Source organism: Orcinus orca, chromosome 11 (assembly GCF_937001465.1).
Source record: "Orcinus orca chromosome 11, mOrcOrc1.1, whole genome shotgun sequence".
Classification (NCBI taxonomy): domain Eukaryota; kingdom Metazoa; phylum Chordata; class Mammalia; order Artiodactyla; family Delphinidae; genus Orcinus; species Orcinus orca.
The window spans coordinates 83440094-83455275 of record NC_064569.1 but is presented as its reverse complement, the minus strand read 5'-3'; the positions used below and the strand labels follow the sequence as shown (position 1 = coordinate 83455275).

The window sequence follows — 15182 nt, the reverse complement described above, 5'->3', positions numbered from 1 at the left end:
TTCAGTGGACACCTAGGTTATTTCCGTGTCTCGGCTATTGTAAATAGTGCTGCTATGAATATGGGAATGCAGACATCTTTTCAAGTTGGTGTTTCTGGGTTTTTTGGATATACTCCCAGAACTGGAATTGCTGAATCATATGGTAGTTGTATTTTTAATTTTTTGAGAAAACTTCATACTGTTTTCCACAGTGGCTGTACCAATTTACAATCTCACAAACAATGCGCAGGGTTTTCTTTTCTCCACATCCATGCCAGCGTTTGTTATCTCTTGTCTTTTGATCATGGCCATTCTAACAGGCATGAGGTGATATCTCATTGTGATTTTAATTCACGTTTCCCTAGTGACTAGTGATATTGAGCGTCTTTTCATGTATCTCTTGGCCATTCATATATCGTCTTCGGAAAAATGTCTATTCAGGTTCTTTGCCCATTTTTTAATTGAATTATTTGGTTTTTTGCTTGAGTTGTATGAGTTCTTTATATATTTTGGATATTAACCTCTTACCAGATATATGGTTTACAAATATTTTTTCCCATTTCGTAGGTTGTCTTCCCACTTTTTTTTTAATAAATTTTATTTATTTTTATTTTAATAAATTTTATTTATTTTAGTTTTGGCTGCATTGGGTCTTTGTTGCTGTGCACGGGCTTTCTCTAGTTGTGGCGAGTGGGGGCTACTCTTCGTTGCTGTGCGTGGGCTTCTGATCGCGGTGGCTTCTCTTGTTGCAGAGCACAGGCTCTAGGTGCACAGGCTCAGGAGTTGTGGCGCACGGGCTTAGTTGCTCCACGGCATGTGGGATCTTCCATACCAGGACTCGAACCCATGTCACCTGCACTGGCAGGCAGATTCTTAACCACTGCACCACCAGGGAAGCCCAGTTTTCCCACTCTCTTGATGGTTTCTTTTACTGTGTAGCTTTGTAGCTACATGTAGCTTGATATAGTCTCACTTGTTTATTTTTTACTTTGTCTCTTATGCTTTAGGTATGATTTCCATAATATCATTACTAGACCCATGTCAAGGAGCTTTCTTTCTATGTTTTCTTCTAGGAGTTTCATAGTTTCAGGTCTTACATTTAAGTCTTTAATCCATTTCAAGTTAATTTTTATGAGTGGTACAAGATATAGGGGTCAAGTTTTATTCTTTTATGTGTGAATATCCAATTTTCCCAGCACCATTTATTGAAGAGACTGTTTTCTCCATTGAGTATTCTTGGCTCCCTTGTCAAATATTTGTTGCTTGGGTTTATTTCTGGGCTTTTGATTCTGTTCCATTGGTTTATTTGTCTGTTTTTATGAAGGAGGTATATTTAATAATTGAATTATTATCTTGTGTTCTTTGCTTAGGGTGTTCCAGTCATGGCAATAAGAAACAAAATGATATCAGAAGGACTAGACCCAGATCTTCTTGAGTAAGTAATTCTTCTAATATAATGATATTACTGCCAAGATGATGAGTTTATCAGTGATAATAAAAATATTTCAAGCTCTATATGTTTTTCCTATACAGTGTTTTATGGTTGAGGAGACCACCTTCATAAACAGTGTCTCTGCTATGTTTAAAAAGTGAAAAATCTATGCTATGCTACTAAAACTAGCCTTAAGACATTTTAGGAGTAGTTTCAATAGATTGATGATGAATCTGTATATGCAAAAGGGATAGAATTTGATGACAGTTTTGTTGCACAGCAGTAGTGTCTTCAAGAAGCAGTGCTCTTTTTCTTCCCATGCTTTTTTCCTCCCTCCCTCCCTCCTTCCCTCCATCTCTTTCTCTCTCTCTCTCTCTTGAATTATCTATAGTTTTTTATTTAAGACCTTATAGTGTATAGGAAATTTACTCTACATGATCTAGGTTGAGCCAGATGGGGAAATAAATAGAGTAACTCTAAGTCCACAGTAATGGTTATTAGAAACTAGATATTGTTTTGTGTGAGTTTTATAAAAAAAAATTTTGAGAAATGCTGAAAATTTGTGGCTCAGAAATTTGACAGTAATTTACTCCATCCAGACAAACCTGGCTACATAGCTCATCCTGAGTAAAATATATCGTAATGGATTATTCAGAACTAGTCTCCTTTGCAAGTATCTAGACACTTGTAAAGAGTCTTTCCAGTTTGGGATTTTAGTTCACCCCAATGTATTTAGCTATGGTAGCTATGCAGGCATTCATACTGTACTAGCAGTATACTTCGGAATTTTTCTTGGCTCTCAGCCCTTCAAGAAAATGTATGCAGTTTTCCCCTCATATATACAATCTTTTCCTCATATTTTATCTTTCAAAATATGAAATTTAAGAATTTTTTATAAGTCTGCAGGAACAGATTTCCCACATGTATCTCCATTTAATATGTATTTCAGTAGTAAACAGTTCAAGTACAATGGTATAATTGGTAATTTGAACTAAAGCATCTCCAGGATATTTGGCATTTGCTCTGGAAATTGTTTCTGACACACTTTAAAAGCAGATGGATTGTGACATATACTTTAATGTGAATTGAACATATGGGTCTAATCCATTTTGGTACTTATTGGAATATCTTTAACATTGACTGTGACCTCTTTTTTGCTTCTGGAAATACACAGTAGACCTTCTATACTAACAGAGAGCTAAAATGACCTTTAAAATCATGATTTTTCTCTTTAGAGAAAATGTAATAAATGGAAAACTAACAGCTCTATAAGCTATAGGGCCTATAAGCAGCCCTATAAGTGCTATAATCCAGTCCCTTTACCCCCTACTGGCTTCACTTCATCCTCTGCCCAGCCTAAACCTACTTCATTATCCTTTACTTCAACCATCTACCCACACTAGCAACTTGAAAGTCACCCTTGATTCAGCCCTTCTCTCTACCCCTTAACATGTCAGTCACTGTGATTTTCTCTTTTTTAATCTCTCACATCTGATCACATGCCTCCATGCCATTGCTGTTTAGTTCAAGCCCTCATCGTTTTTCACCTGAATTATTATAATAACTCCTGGTTGGTTTTCCTATTCTCTTTCAATCTGTCACTAAAAACTTAGTGGATCTCTTCATATAGTTCATCTGTTCATACATACAAATCTTTCTGTGATTCTCCACTGCCTTTAACATATAGCCTAACATCTTAGAATTGCAAATAAATGCTTTTATCATCAAGACTCAAGCTTCATTTCTTGCCATTCATCCATACTTCCCTATCTCCTGCAGCTGTAGCAAACTACTGGCATTTCTCTGAATGTATCATTATCCTGGTGTCTTTGAATGTTTGTATTCCTCCCCATGGCACTTCCTTCCCCCATCTTAAATGGCCAGGCTGACTTCATATTCTTAAAGAGTCCATTTAGGTATCGCCATCTTAAGAAGTCCATGGATGGGACTTCCTGGCAATCCAGTGGTTAAGAATCCGACTTCCAATGCAGGGGATGGGGGTTCGATCCCTGGTCAGGGAACTAAGATCCCACATGCTGTGGGGCAGCTAAGCCCACGTGCCACAACTACTGAGCCCAAGCACCACAACTAGAGAGCCTTGTGCCACAACTACAGAGCCCACGTGCTCTGGAGCCTGCCACAACTACTGAGCCCATGCACCTCAACTGCTGAGCCTGCGCGCTCTGGAGCTTGCACGCCACAACTAGAGAGAAGCCTGCATGCTGCAACGAAAGATCCTGCGTGCCACAACTAAGACCCAACACAGCCAAAAATAAATAAATAAATATTAAAAAAGAAAAAAAGAAGTCCATGGATGACAACCAAGGGGAGAACCCCCAGGACTCCCAATACTTCCTTGATGTATCTCACTTAGCAAGTTTGAGGGCATGTCATTGTCTGTAAACGTTGAGAAACATTCAGTTGCAAAGTGGTGCCAAGTTTTAGGGTAGAATTCCAGTAACAGTTAACATTGTCTTAACAGAAAAGCTCAGCCTCAACCACAGCCTGGAGCCTGAATTCTGACCCATTACCTCACAAGTACATGCCATTGGTCACAAGGGGCGCTGGTTGGAATAGGGTGACTCACTATAACCTATCACCACTACCACTAGAAAACCAGCTCCCACTACATTTAGCTAGATATAAGTGGAATCAATCACCTTGTTAAGGAGGAATTCTGGCACTTTGGGAATCATGTTCACATAAAAGTTAAGGAGCCTCGCTTTGAGGGGAAAGTCTGAGATGATAAAGGAGAAGAAAATGTGCCATCCAAGGAAAGAGTGTACTTTTATTTAGAATCTTATGTACATATTTAGCTCAGCCAAGAGCTTTCAGTAAAGACTGTTCTTTTGTCTTTTAAGTATAAACATACACTTCTTCTGTTAGCTTTAGGTAGTAAGACAGATTCATATTACTGTAAGAAGAAATAGTCTAGATCTGTTTGCACTGAGCAAAGAGCAAAACTGAGGTTAATATAGAAATAAATACTGATCAGAAAATACATTGTTATTCAGTTGGCTTGTGTATATAACAGTTTGGAAGCTGACAGTACGTAATTTTGCTATGTTGTTTTTGTTTATTTTTTAACATCTTTATTGGAGTATAATTGCTTTACAATGTTGTGTTAGTTTCTGCTTTATAACAAAGTGAATCAGCTATATGTGTATATATATCCCCATATTCCCTCCCTCTTGTGTCTCCCTCCCACCCTCTCTATCCCACCCCTCTAGGTGGTCACAAAGCACCAAGCTGATCTCCCTGTGCTATGCAGCTGCTTCCCACTAGCTATCTATTTTACATTTGGTAGTGTATATGTGTCCATGCCACTCTCTCACTTCGTCCCAGCTTACCCTTCCCCCTCCCCGTGTCCTCAAGTCCATTCTCTACATCTGCGTCTTGATTCCTGAGGTGGATGGACCTAGAGTCTGTCATACAGAGTGAAGTAAGTCAGAAAGAGAAAAACAAATAGCGTATGCTAACACATATATATGGGATTGAAAAAAAAATGGTTCTGATGAACCTAGGGAGAGTACGTAATTTTGAACCAAAACAGTTTACATGATAAGGGAGAAGAAACCCTGGCTATTTTCCTTCAAAAATGACTATCACTGAAATTTAGAAAGTCTATAAACCTGAAGAAAATCCCTGATAATTACCAAATAAATAGTATTTGTTTGCTACTTCTGATTATTTAATATTCTTACAAATCCAAGTTTTTGAAAATAACAGTAGTGCTTATATAACCAAGAATTAGTTCTTTTTAGCTTGTAAAAATTAGTAAAAAAAAAATGCTGTGAAATCAAAAGATATGTGAAAGAGTCTCTTTTTCACCATCATACTCAAAAGAGTTTAAGGGGAAAGAAAATGGAAAATTTTAAGTTTTATCTGTTTTAGAAATATAGAACAGGTAAATCATGCCTTATAAATATTTTCAATCAATGCCTAGATTTTTCTTACCAGAAAAAAAAAATGTTTCTTCTTACCCTGTTCTATGCTTACATTTATGTCCCATAACTAAGGTTACTATTATTACCTAGTAATTACTACTTTTACTACTCCAACATAGACTAGCCTCTGGACCTGTCCATCAAGAGACGAAATTCATGATGGTTAAGGCTCAGGCTAAGGCAGACTTTAGAAATAGTCTACTTGCTGGGGTCCAGATTCTGCCCTGCCACTTTCTAGCTATATGACCCTGCACTAATTACCTAATCAATCTATTCATCAGTTTCCTCATCAGTAAATGGGAAATAGAAGAGTTCACCCTTTATAGAGTTGTTCAGACTGAGTAAGAGAATGATGTAAGCACTTAGCACAGCTCTGGACAAACAGTAAATGTTAGTTGTGATTTATGAATGTTTTAACGGAGGAATCTGTAGCAAGTTCTAAACAATTGTATTTACCAGGCTTTTGGATCCCAACTTGTTTAGAGTCCTGTCGTTGCCTGTGTACCACTGTATTCTCCACAAAGACGTATTTAACGTACACAGAGTAATTATCCTTTTGAGTTATACTCTCTGTTTTCCCAAACTGAAAAATCTATATTTTAAACTTTGTAGTAAAGAACAGACTTCTGGGGCTTCCCTGATGGAGCAGTGGTTAAGATTCCTCCTGCCAATGCAGGGGACACGGGTTCGAGCCCTGGTCCAGGAAGATCCCACATGCCGCGGAGCCACCAAGCCCATGTACCACAACTACTAAGGCTGCACTCTAGAGCCCGCGAGCCACAACTACTGACCCCGTGTGCCACAACTACTGAAGCCTGTGCACCTAGAGCCCGTGCTCTGCAGCAAGAGAAGCCACCACAATGAGAATCCCACACACTGCAACAGAGTAGCCCCCGCTCACCGCAACTAGAGAAAGCCTGCACGCAGCAACAAAGACCCAACACAGCCAAAAATAAATAAATAAAATAAATATAAAAAACAAAAAAATAGAAATAAAGAACAAACTTCTGAAATTGAAATTTAACTGGTCACACTCTTAATAGTAGGAGGGTGCAGTTCGTAGCATACTGATTTGGCTAAAGAAAGCAAGTTACTTTGCAGGCTTTAAACAGAACCAGCTCAGCTGGCATTTGTCCTGGACTTATCTATTCAAAGTACATTTATACCTTCCTCCCAGCCTGTGGAATGACCATGACTATGGTTGCCAGAAATAGAAGTAACCACCTCAGCCTACTTGTCACTGAGGCAAGAGGAGATTCATTAGTGTTAACCAAACAGATACTGGAAAGCAAGAAAACTTTATTTAATTATATTTAAGGCATATCCAGCAGATTTTCCTGCCCTCTAATGGAATACCTTATCTGCCAATGATCTTCGTCTGTCTCCTGCTACAGAACAATATAATGGATTAAAGGTTGGGTTTTGGCTGGTTACGGATAGAATTGATCTCAATTCCCCGACTGAACAATTCCAGAAATAGGGGTTTTTTGTTTTTTTTGTCTTTAATATTTATTTTATTTATTTATTTGGCTGTACCGCGTCTTAGTTGTGGCATGGGGTATCTTCTTTGCAGCGTGCAGGATCTTTAGCTGTGGCATGGAGGATCTTTATTTGCAGCATGCGGGATGTTTTAGTTGCAACATACGGGATCTAGTTCCCTGACCTGGGATTCAACCTGGGCCCCCTGCTTTGGGAGCGTGGAGTCTTAACCACTGGACCACCAGGGAAGTCCCCCAAAATAGGTTTTTTTACTCGTTCCATTTTTTTAGTTTTTGCTGAGCTGGGATTCCATTCAGGGTAATTACCTTGACCACTGGCTGGCAGACTGACTAGAAAGTATAGGACAGAAAAAAAACAATGTCAGAAAATTGTGATGAGTCCACTGTTGGAGACCTTGATCACAAGAGTAAGAAATAATAAAAATATCAAAGAGGTGGTGTTAAAAAGCAGTTATGGGTCTTCCCTGGTGGCTCAGTGGTTAAGAACCTGCCTGCCAATGCAGGGGACACGGGTTCGAGCCCTGGTCTGGGAAGATCCCGCATGCCGCGGAGCAACTAAGCCCATGCACCACAACTACTGAGCCTGTGCTCTAGAGCCCACGAGCCACAACTACTGAGCCCGCGTGCCACAACTACTGAAGCCCACACGCCTAGAGCCCGTGCTCCGCAACGAGAAGCCATCGCAATGAGAAGCCCGTGCACCACAACGAAGAGTAGCCCCTGCTTGCTGTAACTAGAGAAAAAGCCCGCGCGCAGCAACAAAAGACCCAACGCAGACAAAACTAAAATAAATAAATATATTTAAAAAAAGCAGTTGTGGTCTTCCAGTGTCTAGCAAGCAAGAGATAGAGAGTTGTTGGAAGTAAAGAACCCCAAGATAAACAGCAGAAACCCATCTTACCTAGGATGGCTGGCTTTCTTTTTCTTTATGCTATTAGACATTACATTGTTTCTCTGGCTCTGGGAATCTGCCACAGATTCCCACAAAGGGCGGGACATACCTGTCTTGATGGGCATTCAGAAATGGAAAGACCAAAGTATGTGTAGTTTGAGTAAATGTAATGCTGAAGTAAGTCTTACTGGTTACTATGTAACATCAAAGTCAAAATTGTCTTTTTTTTTTTTTAACTACCCCAAATGTCTTTATGTAGTCACTGCAATCTCAGTTCAGGAATTCAGTGTTTTGCTATTTCCTTAAGACCACTTATTGCCATTGCATAAAGCTCTGAGAACAACACTAATTGACAAGTATAATGTGACGTTAAAACTTTGTATGTGCTCTAGTTGATATTGAAAAGTGATTTGAATGATAACTATTGCACCCTCTCCCCACAATCCTCCTACTCAGCAGTAGTTTTACTAACAATGTTTTTGCCACTTAATCTGCTTTACATTCAACTGTTTTAAATTTAAAGAAAATTAAAAATATCTTTAAACTATTTACCTACATAAATAAATGTTTTTCCAAAGAATGTTTATGTTGTTTGGTGTCCTTAAAGTGGCTGTGGTTTTAAACACGAATATAAATATCTCTTTAATGAAAACAAATCAAACCAATGATATTTGTATTTTAAGACTCAGTTTATGTACAGGATCAGAAAAACTAACTCAAACTAGCTTAAGCAAAAAGGAAAGTTATTGACTCACAAACCTAAGAAGTCTAAGTAGGACAGAATCAGGGGCGCAGCACCATCAGTACTGGCTGGCTGGCGTTCTCTCTCACCTGGCACCTCTGTCCACCTTTACTCCTTGGCATAATCATCCACTTCTCTCCTACTGCTGATGAGCTTCCTTTCCTCCTGGAAAACAAGGAACTAGCAAATAATATTTGCTTTATATTTTAAATAGCTATAATATTGCTAGTTTTTGCCAACTGAAAGGAAAGAGAGCCCCTTTTCCATAATCCAAGGCTCATTTCTGGGGAAGCATTCTGATTGTCATGCTTGGGTATGAGCACTCCCTTGAATTGATCTCTTTCCAGGTAAAGAGATTCTTCTGACCTGCCAGGCCTGGATTATGTGACTGTAACAAAGAAAGAGTATAAGGAAGGGATGAGGGCAATAGGGATTGTGGTTGATAGTCTTATTTATTCCCATAAATGGGAGAAAGGTGACAAAATGCACACAGCATCTGGTATGCTAAAAAGTACTGATTTGTATATGGTTAGTACTTCCTTCTTTCCTTTCCTTTCTAAATTTTGGCTCACTTTTAGTTCAGGTCAACCTAGTAACTTCTTTGAAAATACTTCTTTTTAAACAAATTAAACTTAGTAAAGAGTTTAAAGTTGAACTTTAAAAAATTTTGCTTTTACTAAGACTTTTATTGATAATCTGGATGCCACAAATTATATAAATATGCTTATTAAAATGTAGCTACCAAGCTAGTGTTTTCTATTGTAACTACTAAAGGTTGAGATTTTAGAAAAATATACATGATAAATCATGAATATACTTATGACTTTATATATTTTTCTGCATTTTGCTGATGTACTCTTTTTTAGTGATTCACTTATATGTTTAAACTATTGAGAGGATTATGCAGTCTTCATTTTCAGATTTTAGTAATGAAGTGTAGCCAGTAGTTTAAAGTAGCAACCTTTTTAAACATATCTTTAAAACTTCTTTCTATGAAGAAATTTACAACAAACATTTCATTCATATATATATATATATATATATATATATATATATATATGGTCAAGCAAGAGCAATTCTGATCATAACATAAAAAGCCAAATTTCTGTTCCCCCTAAGAATATGAATATCCAGTCTGGAAATGATGTTGTGAGTTCTATTATTATATTAACATTTGTAAAGCTTTTTTTTTTTTTAATGTATTTATTTATGGCCGTGTTGGGTCTTCATTTCTGTGCAAGGGCTTTCTCTAGTTGTGGCAAGCGGGGGTCACTCTTCATCGCGGTGCGCAGGCCTCTCACTATCGCGGCCTCTGTTGTTGCGGAGCACAGGCTCCAGATGCGCAGGCTCAGTAATTGTGGCTCACGGGCCCAGCCGCTCCACGGCATGTGGGATCTTCCCAGACCAGGGCTCGAACCCATGTCCCCTGCATTGGCAGGCAGACTCTCAACCACTGCGCCACCAGGGAAGCCCTGTAAAGCTTTTAAAAGTTATAAAATGCTTTCATGTATTACCTCATTTGAGTCTCATGATTTTTGAAGTTTTTCTCTTTTATGTACAAAAGGAACTCTAGTGTGTAGCTTTTCTTTTGTTTTCATAGCAATTCCAATTCAAAATAGCTTTAAATTTCTTTTCTTTTATTTATTTATTTTTGGCTGCTTTGGGTCTTCATTGCTGTGCATGGGCTTTCTCTAGTTGCAGTGAGTGGGGGCTGCTCTTCATTGTGGTGCATGGGCTTCTCATTGTGGTGGCTTCTCTTGTTGCAGAGCACGGACTCTAGGTGTGTGGGCTTCAGTAGTTGCGGTGCACAGGCTCAGTAGTTGTGGCGCACGGGCTTAGTTGCTCCGCAGCATGTGGGATCTTCCCGGACCAGGGGTCGAACCCGTGTTCCCTGCATTGGCAGACGGTTCTTAACCGCTGCATCACTAGGGAAGCCCTAAATTTATTTTAAAATGAATGAGGGCAAACAAAAGTATTGGTGAGAATATGAACCTTGTGCACTGTGGGTGGGAGTGTAAAATGATGTAACTGCTATGGAAAGCAGTATGGCAATTTCTCCAAAAATTAAGCATAGAATTACCATATGATCCAGCAATTCCACTTCTGGTTATATACCCAAAAGAAGTGAAAGCAGGGACTCAAACAGATACTTGTATACTTGTGTTCATAGCAGCATTTTTCACAATTGCCCAAAGGTGGAAACAACCCAGATGTCCATCCACAAGTGAATGGGTAAACAAAACGTAGTATGTGCATACAATGGAGTATTAGTCATCCTTAAACTGGAAGGAAATTCTGATACATGCTGCAACATGGATGAATCTTAAAGACATGATAAATGAAATAAGCCAGTCACAAAAAGACAAATATTACATGATTCTACTTATATGAGGTACTCAGACAAATTCATAGAGACAGAAAGTAATGGAGTGGTTGTCAGGGGCTGGAAGGAAAGAGAAATGAGGAGTTATCATTTAATTGGTACAGAGTTTCAGTTTTGCAAGATGGAAAGAATTCTGTAGGTGGATAGTGGTGATGATTGCACAACACTGTGAGTATACTCAACACTACTGAACTGTACACTTTAAAATGGTTAAGTTGGTAAATTTTATGTTATGTCTGTCATACCACAATAAAAGAAAAAAATGAATGAGGACAGAGAATAACAAGTGTTGACAAGGATATGGAGAAATTTTAACCCTCATATTCTGCTGGTGGAAATGTAAAATGGTGCATCCACTGTGGTAAAAAGTTTGACTGTTCCTCCGAAAGTTATACATGGAGCTACCATATGACCCAGCAGTTCCACTCCTAGGTTTATACTTGAGTATTGAAAACATACATTCACACAAAAACTTGTACACAGGGCTTCCCTGGTGGCGCAGTGGTTGAGAGTCCACCTGCCGATGCAGGAGACACGGATTCGTGCCCCGGTCCGGGAGGATCCCATATGCCATGGAGCGGCTGGGCCTGTGAGCCATGGCCGCTGAGCCTGCGCGTCCGGCGCCCGTGCTCTGCAACGGGAGAGGCCACAGCAGTGAGAGGCCCGTGTACCGCCAAAAAAAAAAAAAAACTTGTACACGGATGTTCCTAGCAGCATTATTCATAACATCCAAAAAGTAGAAATAACCTAAATGTTCATCAACTGATGAATGGATAAGCAAAATGTGGTATATCCATGCAATGGAATAATATTGAGCCATAAAAAGGAATGAAGTACTGATAAATGCTACAACATGGGTGAACCTTGAAAACATTATGCTAAGTGAAAGAAGCCAGACACAAAGGCTGAATATCCTTGATCCTATTTATATGAAATGTCCTGAATAGGCAAATCCATAGACACAGAAAAGTTGATTCATGGTTGTCAGAGGATGAGGGTAAAAGGAAATGGAGAGTGTCTGCTAATTGGTTTTGGGTTTCTTTTTGGAGTAATGAAAATGTTCTGGAATTAGATAGTGGTAATGTTTTCACAACCTTGTGAATATACTAAGAAACACTAATTTGTACAGTTTTAAATGGTGAATTTTATGGTATGTGAATTATACCTCAATTAAAAAATAAGTGACTACTTAAGTGTCCATCAACAGATGGTTAAAGAAGATGTGGTATATATGTCCAATGGAATACTACTAAACCGTACAGAAGAATGAAATTTTGCCATTTAGATGGACTTGGAGGGCATTATGCTAAGTGAAATAAGTCAGGCAGAGAAAGACCAATACTGTCTGATCTCACTTATACCTGGAATCTAAAAACACAACAGACTAGTGAGTATAACAATAAAGAAGCAAACACAGTTATAGAGAACAAACGAGTAGTTACCAGTGGAGAGAGAGAAGGGGGAGGGACAATATAGAGGTAGGGGATTGAAAGGTACAAACTATTACATATGACATAAATAAGCTACAAGGATATATTGTACAGCACAGGGTATATAGCCAATAGTTTATAATAGCTATAAATGGAGTATAACCTTTAAAAATTGTGCATCACTCCATTGTACACCTGTAACTTATATAATACTGTACATAAACTATACTTCAAAAAAAACGAGGGCTTCCCTGGTGGCGCAGTGGTTGAGAGTCCGCCTGCCGATGCAGGGAACACGGGTTCGTGCCCCGGTCCGGGAAGATCCCACATGCCGCGGAGCGGCTGGGCCCGTGCACCATGGCCACTGAGCCTGCGCGTCCAGAGCCTGTGCTCCGCAACGGGAGAGGCTGCAACAGTGAGAGACCCACGTACTGCAAAACAAACAAACAAACAAAAAAACCCGAAATGACTACTTAAGATTCCTAAACTTAGTTGTGTAATTTCAGTGAAAGCTTACATTTCATATAACTTTTCCCCACCCTCCACCTATTGCCCCTGCATGACCTAATCTCATCTACTGTTGTACCCCAGTTACTTTACACCCTAGCTACTGAAAAACTTACATGTCCCAAATGTACTGTGTTGCACCATTCCCATTTTTTTCTTTACTCAGGATACTCTCATCCCCACTTACTCCCACATTTTCTGTTTCTGCCAAATTCACACTCATCCCACACACCTTCACAAGTGTCTCCACCTCTCTGGAGTCTTCTGTGACCAACCCTAGTAGAGTGAATTACCTTTTCTTTTCAAACAAGTGTAGTTAGTACAATTATATTTTTGTGTGTCACACTGTGTAACAATAATTTGTTTGCATTTCTGTCTCCCCCACTAAATTACCAGCTTCCTCAGAGCAGTAAGTGCTTGTTATTCATCTCTGTACCTCCAGCACCTAACACAGTTCTTGGCAAGTAGTAGGTGCATGATAGATGAGAATAATAATAATAGATAACCTTTATTTAATATACTTACTATGTGCCACATATTACTAGTATACTTTACATTTAATAATTCATCTTAATCATCACAACAATCCCATCAGTGAGTTGGGTACACAGTGTGGTTAAATAGCTTCCCCAAAGCTGCTCAACAAGTACGTAGTAAGGCTAGGATTTAAACCCAAGCAATCTAGCTCCAGAGTCTGGGTTCTTAACCACTATGCTATATAGCATCACATATATTAAAAAATGGTTACACACAAAAATTAATTTTATAATTTCACTCCATTCTAGGCCTAAGCTGCTTTTATCATTTTCTTAAGTAGCATTTATGTTAGGGGAGTTATGTACATTGTTTTATTTGTTTGAGTTGCCATAGATACTAATATAATTTTGAAGTAGTATTCAAATAATTTCCTCTGGTAATGTTTTCCTTTTTAATAAAATGAACACAGTAAGGAATCATGTATATAGCAAAGAGAAGTTTACTGGGGACTATGTGCCCAGTATTTATGCCCACTACTTTTAGAGTTCTTGCTTCTATGGAGAATGATGAAGACTGTGGTTCTGTGTTAGTATTTTAGGCAGATGGAAAATCAGTCAAAACATATAAATGCTGGGACTTCCCTGGTGGTCCAGTGGGTACAACTCTGTGCTCCCAATGCAGGGGGCCCAGGTTCAATCCCTGGTGGGGGAACTAGATCCCGCATGCATGCTGCAACTAAGAGCCCACATGCCGGGGCTTCCCTGGTGGCGCAGTGGTTAAGAATATGCCTGCCAATGCAGGGAACATGGGTTCGAGCCCTGGTCCGGGAAGATCCCACATGCCGCGGAGCAGCTAAGCCCGTGCGCCACAACTACTGAGCCTGTGCTCTAGAGCCCGTGAACCACAACTACTGAAGCCTGCGCGCCTAGAGCTGGTGCTCCGTAACGAGAAGCACTGAGATAAGAAGGCTGCACACCACAACGAAGAGTAACCCCCACTCGCCGCAACTGAGAAAGCCCGCATACAGCACTGAAGACCCAACACAGCCAAAAATAAAATAATAAATAAATAAATAAATTTATAAAAAAAAAAAAAGAGGAGTCCGCATGCCACAACTGAGAAATCCACGTGCTGCAACTGAGATCCCGCGTGCCACAACTAAGACCTGGTGCAGCCAAAATAAATAAATAAGTAAGTAAGTATGTACGTACATACATACATACATACAAACAAAACCTATAAATGCTGTACCCAGCTTTAAAGTTTTATTGTACTGAGTACATGTGACTTCCTCATAGGCATAATCTAAAATTGTGCAGCAGAGCAAACGGGGTTATGTTTGACCCATTGCTAGAGAGCAATGCCAGCATTTCTTCTGTTTTGTAGCATGACAGATATGATATTAAAAAGTATACGTCAAAACTCAGCCATAATTTATAACTAAAGGTAAATAGGAGACTACATTTTCTTATTTTAGTAATAGTAATTATATTTGTGGCAAAGAAGAATTTTATTTGTTGGTGTCCTAAATCTTTAATAAGAATCAAGGAGCCTGAGGGAGAAATAAGTCTTGTAGCTTTTTTATTAAAAAAGAGCAGGTATATTATTCTTCCTTTCCCTCTTAGTTTCCCCAAGTATACTTTATTGGCTTAATTTACTTCCTTGGTTAGATTGAATAGGGCCTGAGTGTTAGTGCTGCCATACTGATTAAATGATTTACTGACAAACTCCATGGAGCCTATCTAGTTGACTGTTTTAATGACACCATTAAATTTCATGTAGTTTATTATAGCACATCTATGCAAAGCTGGAGTTTAACTATTCTCACATTTTCTTGTTGTGCTTAGGGAACCTTCAAGACATTATTTTTACCAACTCATTCTTATATTCTTTC

General features: G+C 39.0%; 1 protein-coding gene and 1 long non-coding RNA gene across 4 annotated transcripts in view; both read left to right on the top strand.

Moving 5' to 3' along the window:
* Positions 1–15182, top strand: part of LOC125960514 (uncharacterized) — a 234738-nt gene that overhangs the window by 124181 nt on the left and 95375 nt on the right. The gene's annotated exons all lie outside the window — the stretch shown is intronic.
* WASHC3 (WASH complex subunit 3) overlaps positions 1–15182 on the top strand; it is a 53427-nt gene that overhangs the window by 37426 nt on the left and 819 nt on the right. Inside the window, exons 6-7 of one of the 3 annotated variants that reach the window (XR_007470247.1) lie at positions 1350–1414; positions 14089–14479. Coding sequence is in view for 2 of the 3 variants with exons in the window: in XM_049694740.1 (XP_049550697.1) it covers positions 1350–1414; positions 5971–6112 (207 nt within the window). In the remaining variant the exon portion in view is untranslated. Of the gene's footprint in view, positions 1–1349; positions 1415–5970; positions 13440–14088; positions 14480–15182 lie in introns of those variants that run through there. The other 2 variants (XM_049694740.1, XM_004269460.4) reach the window with 2 other exon arrangements.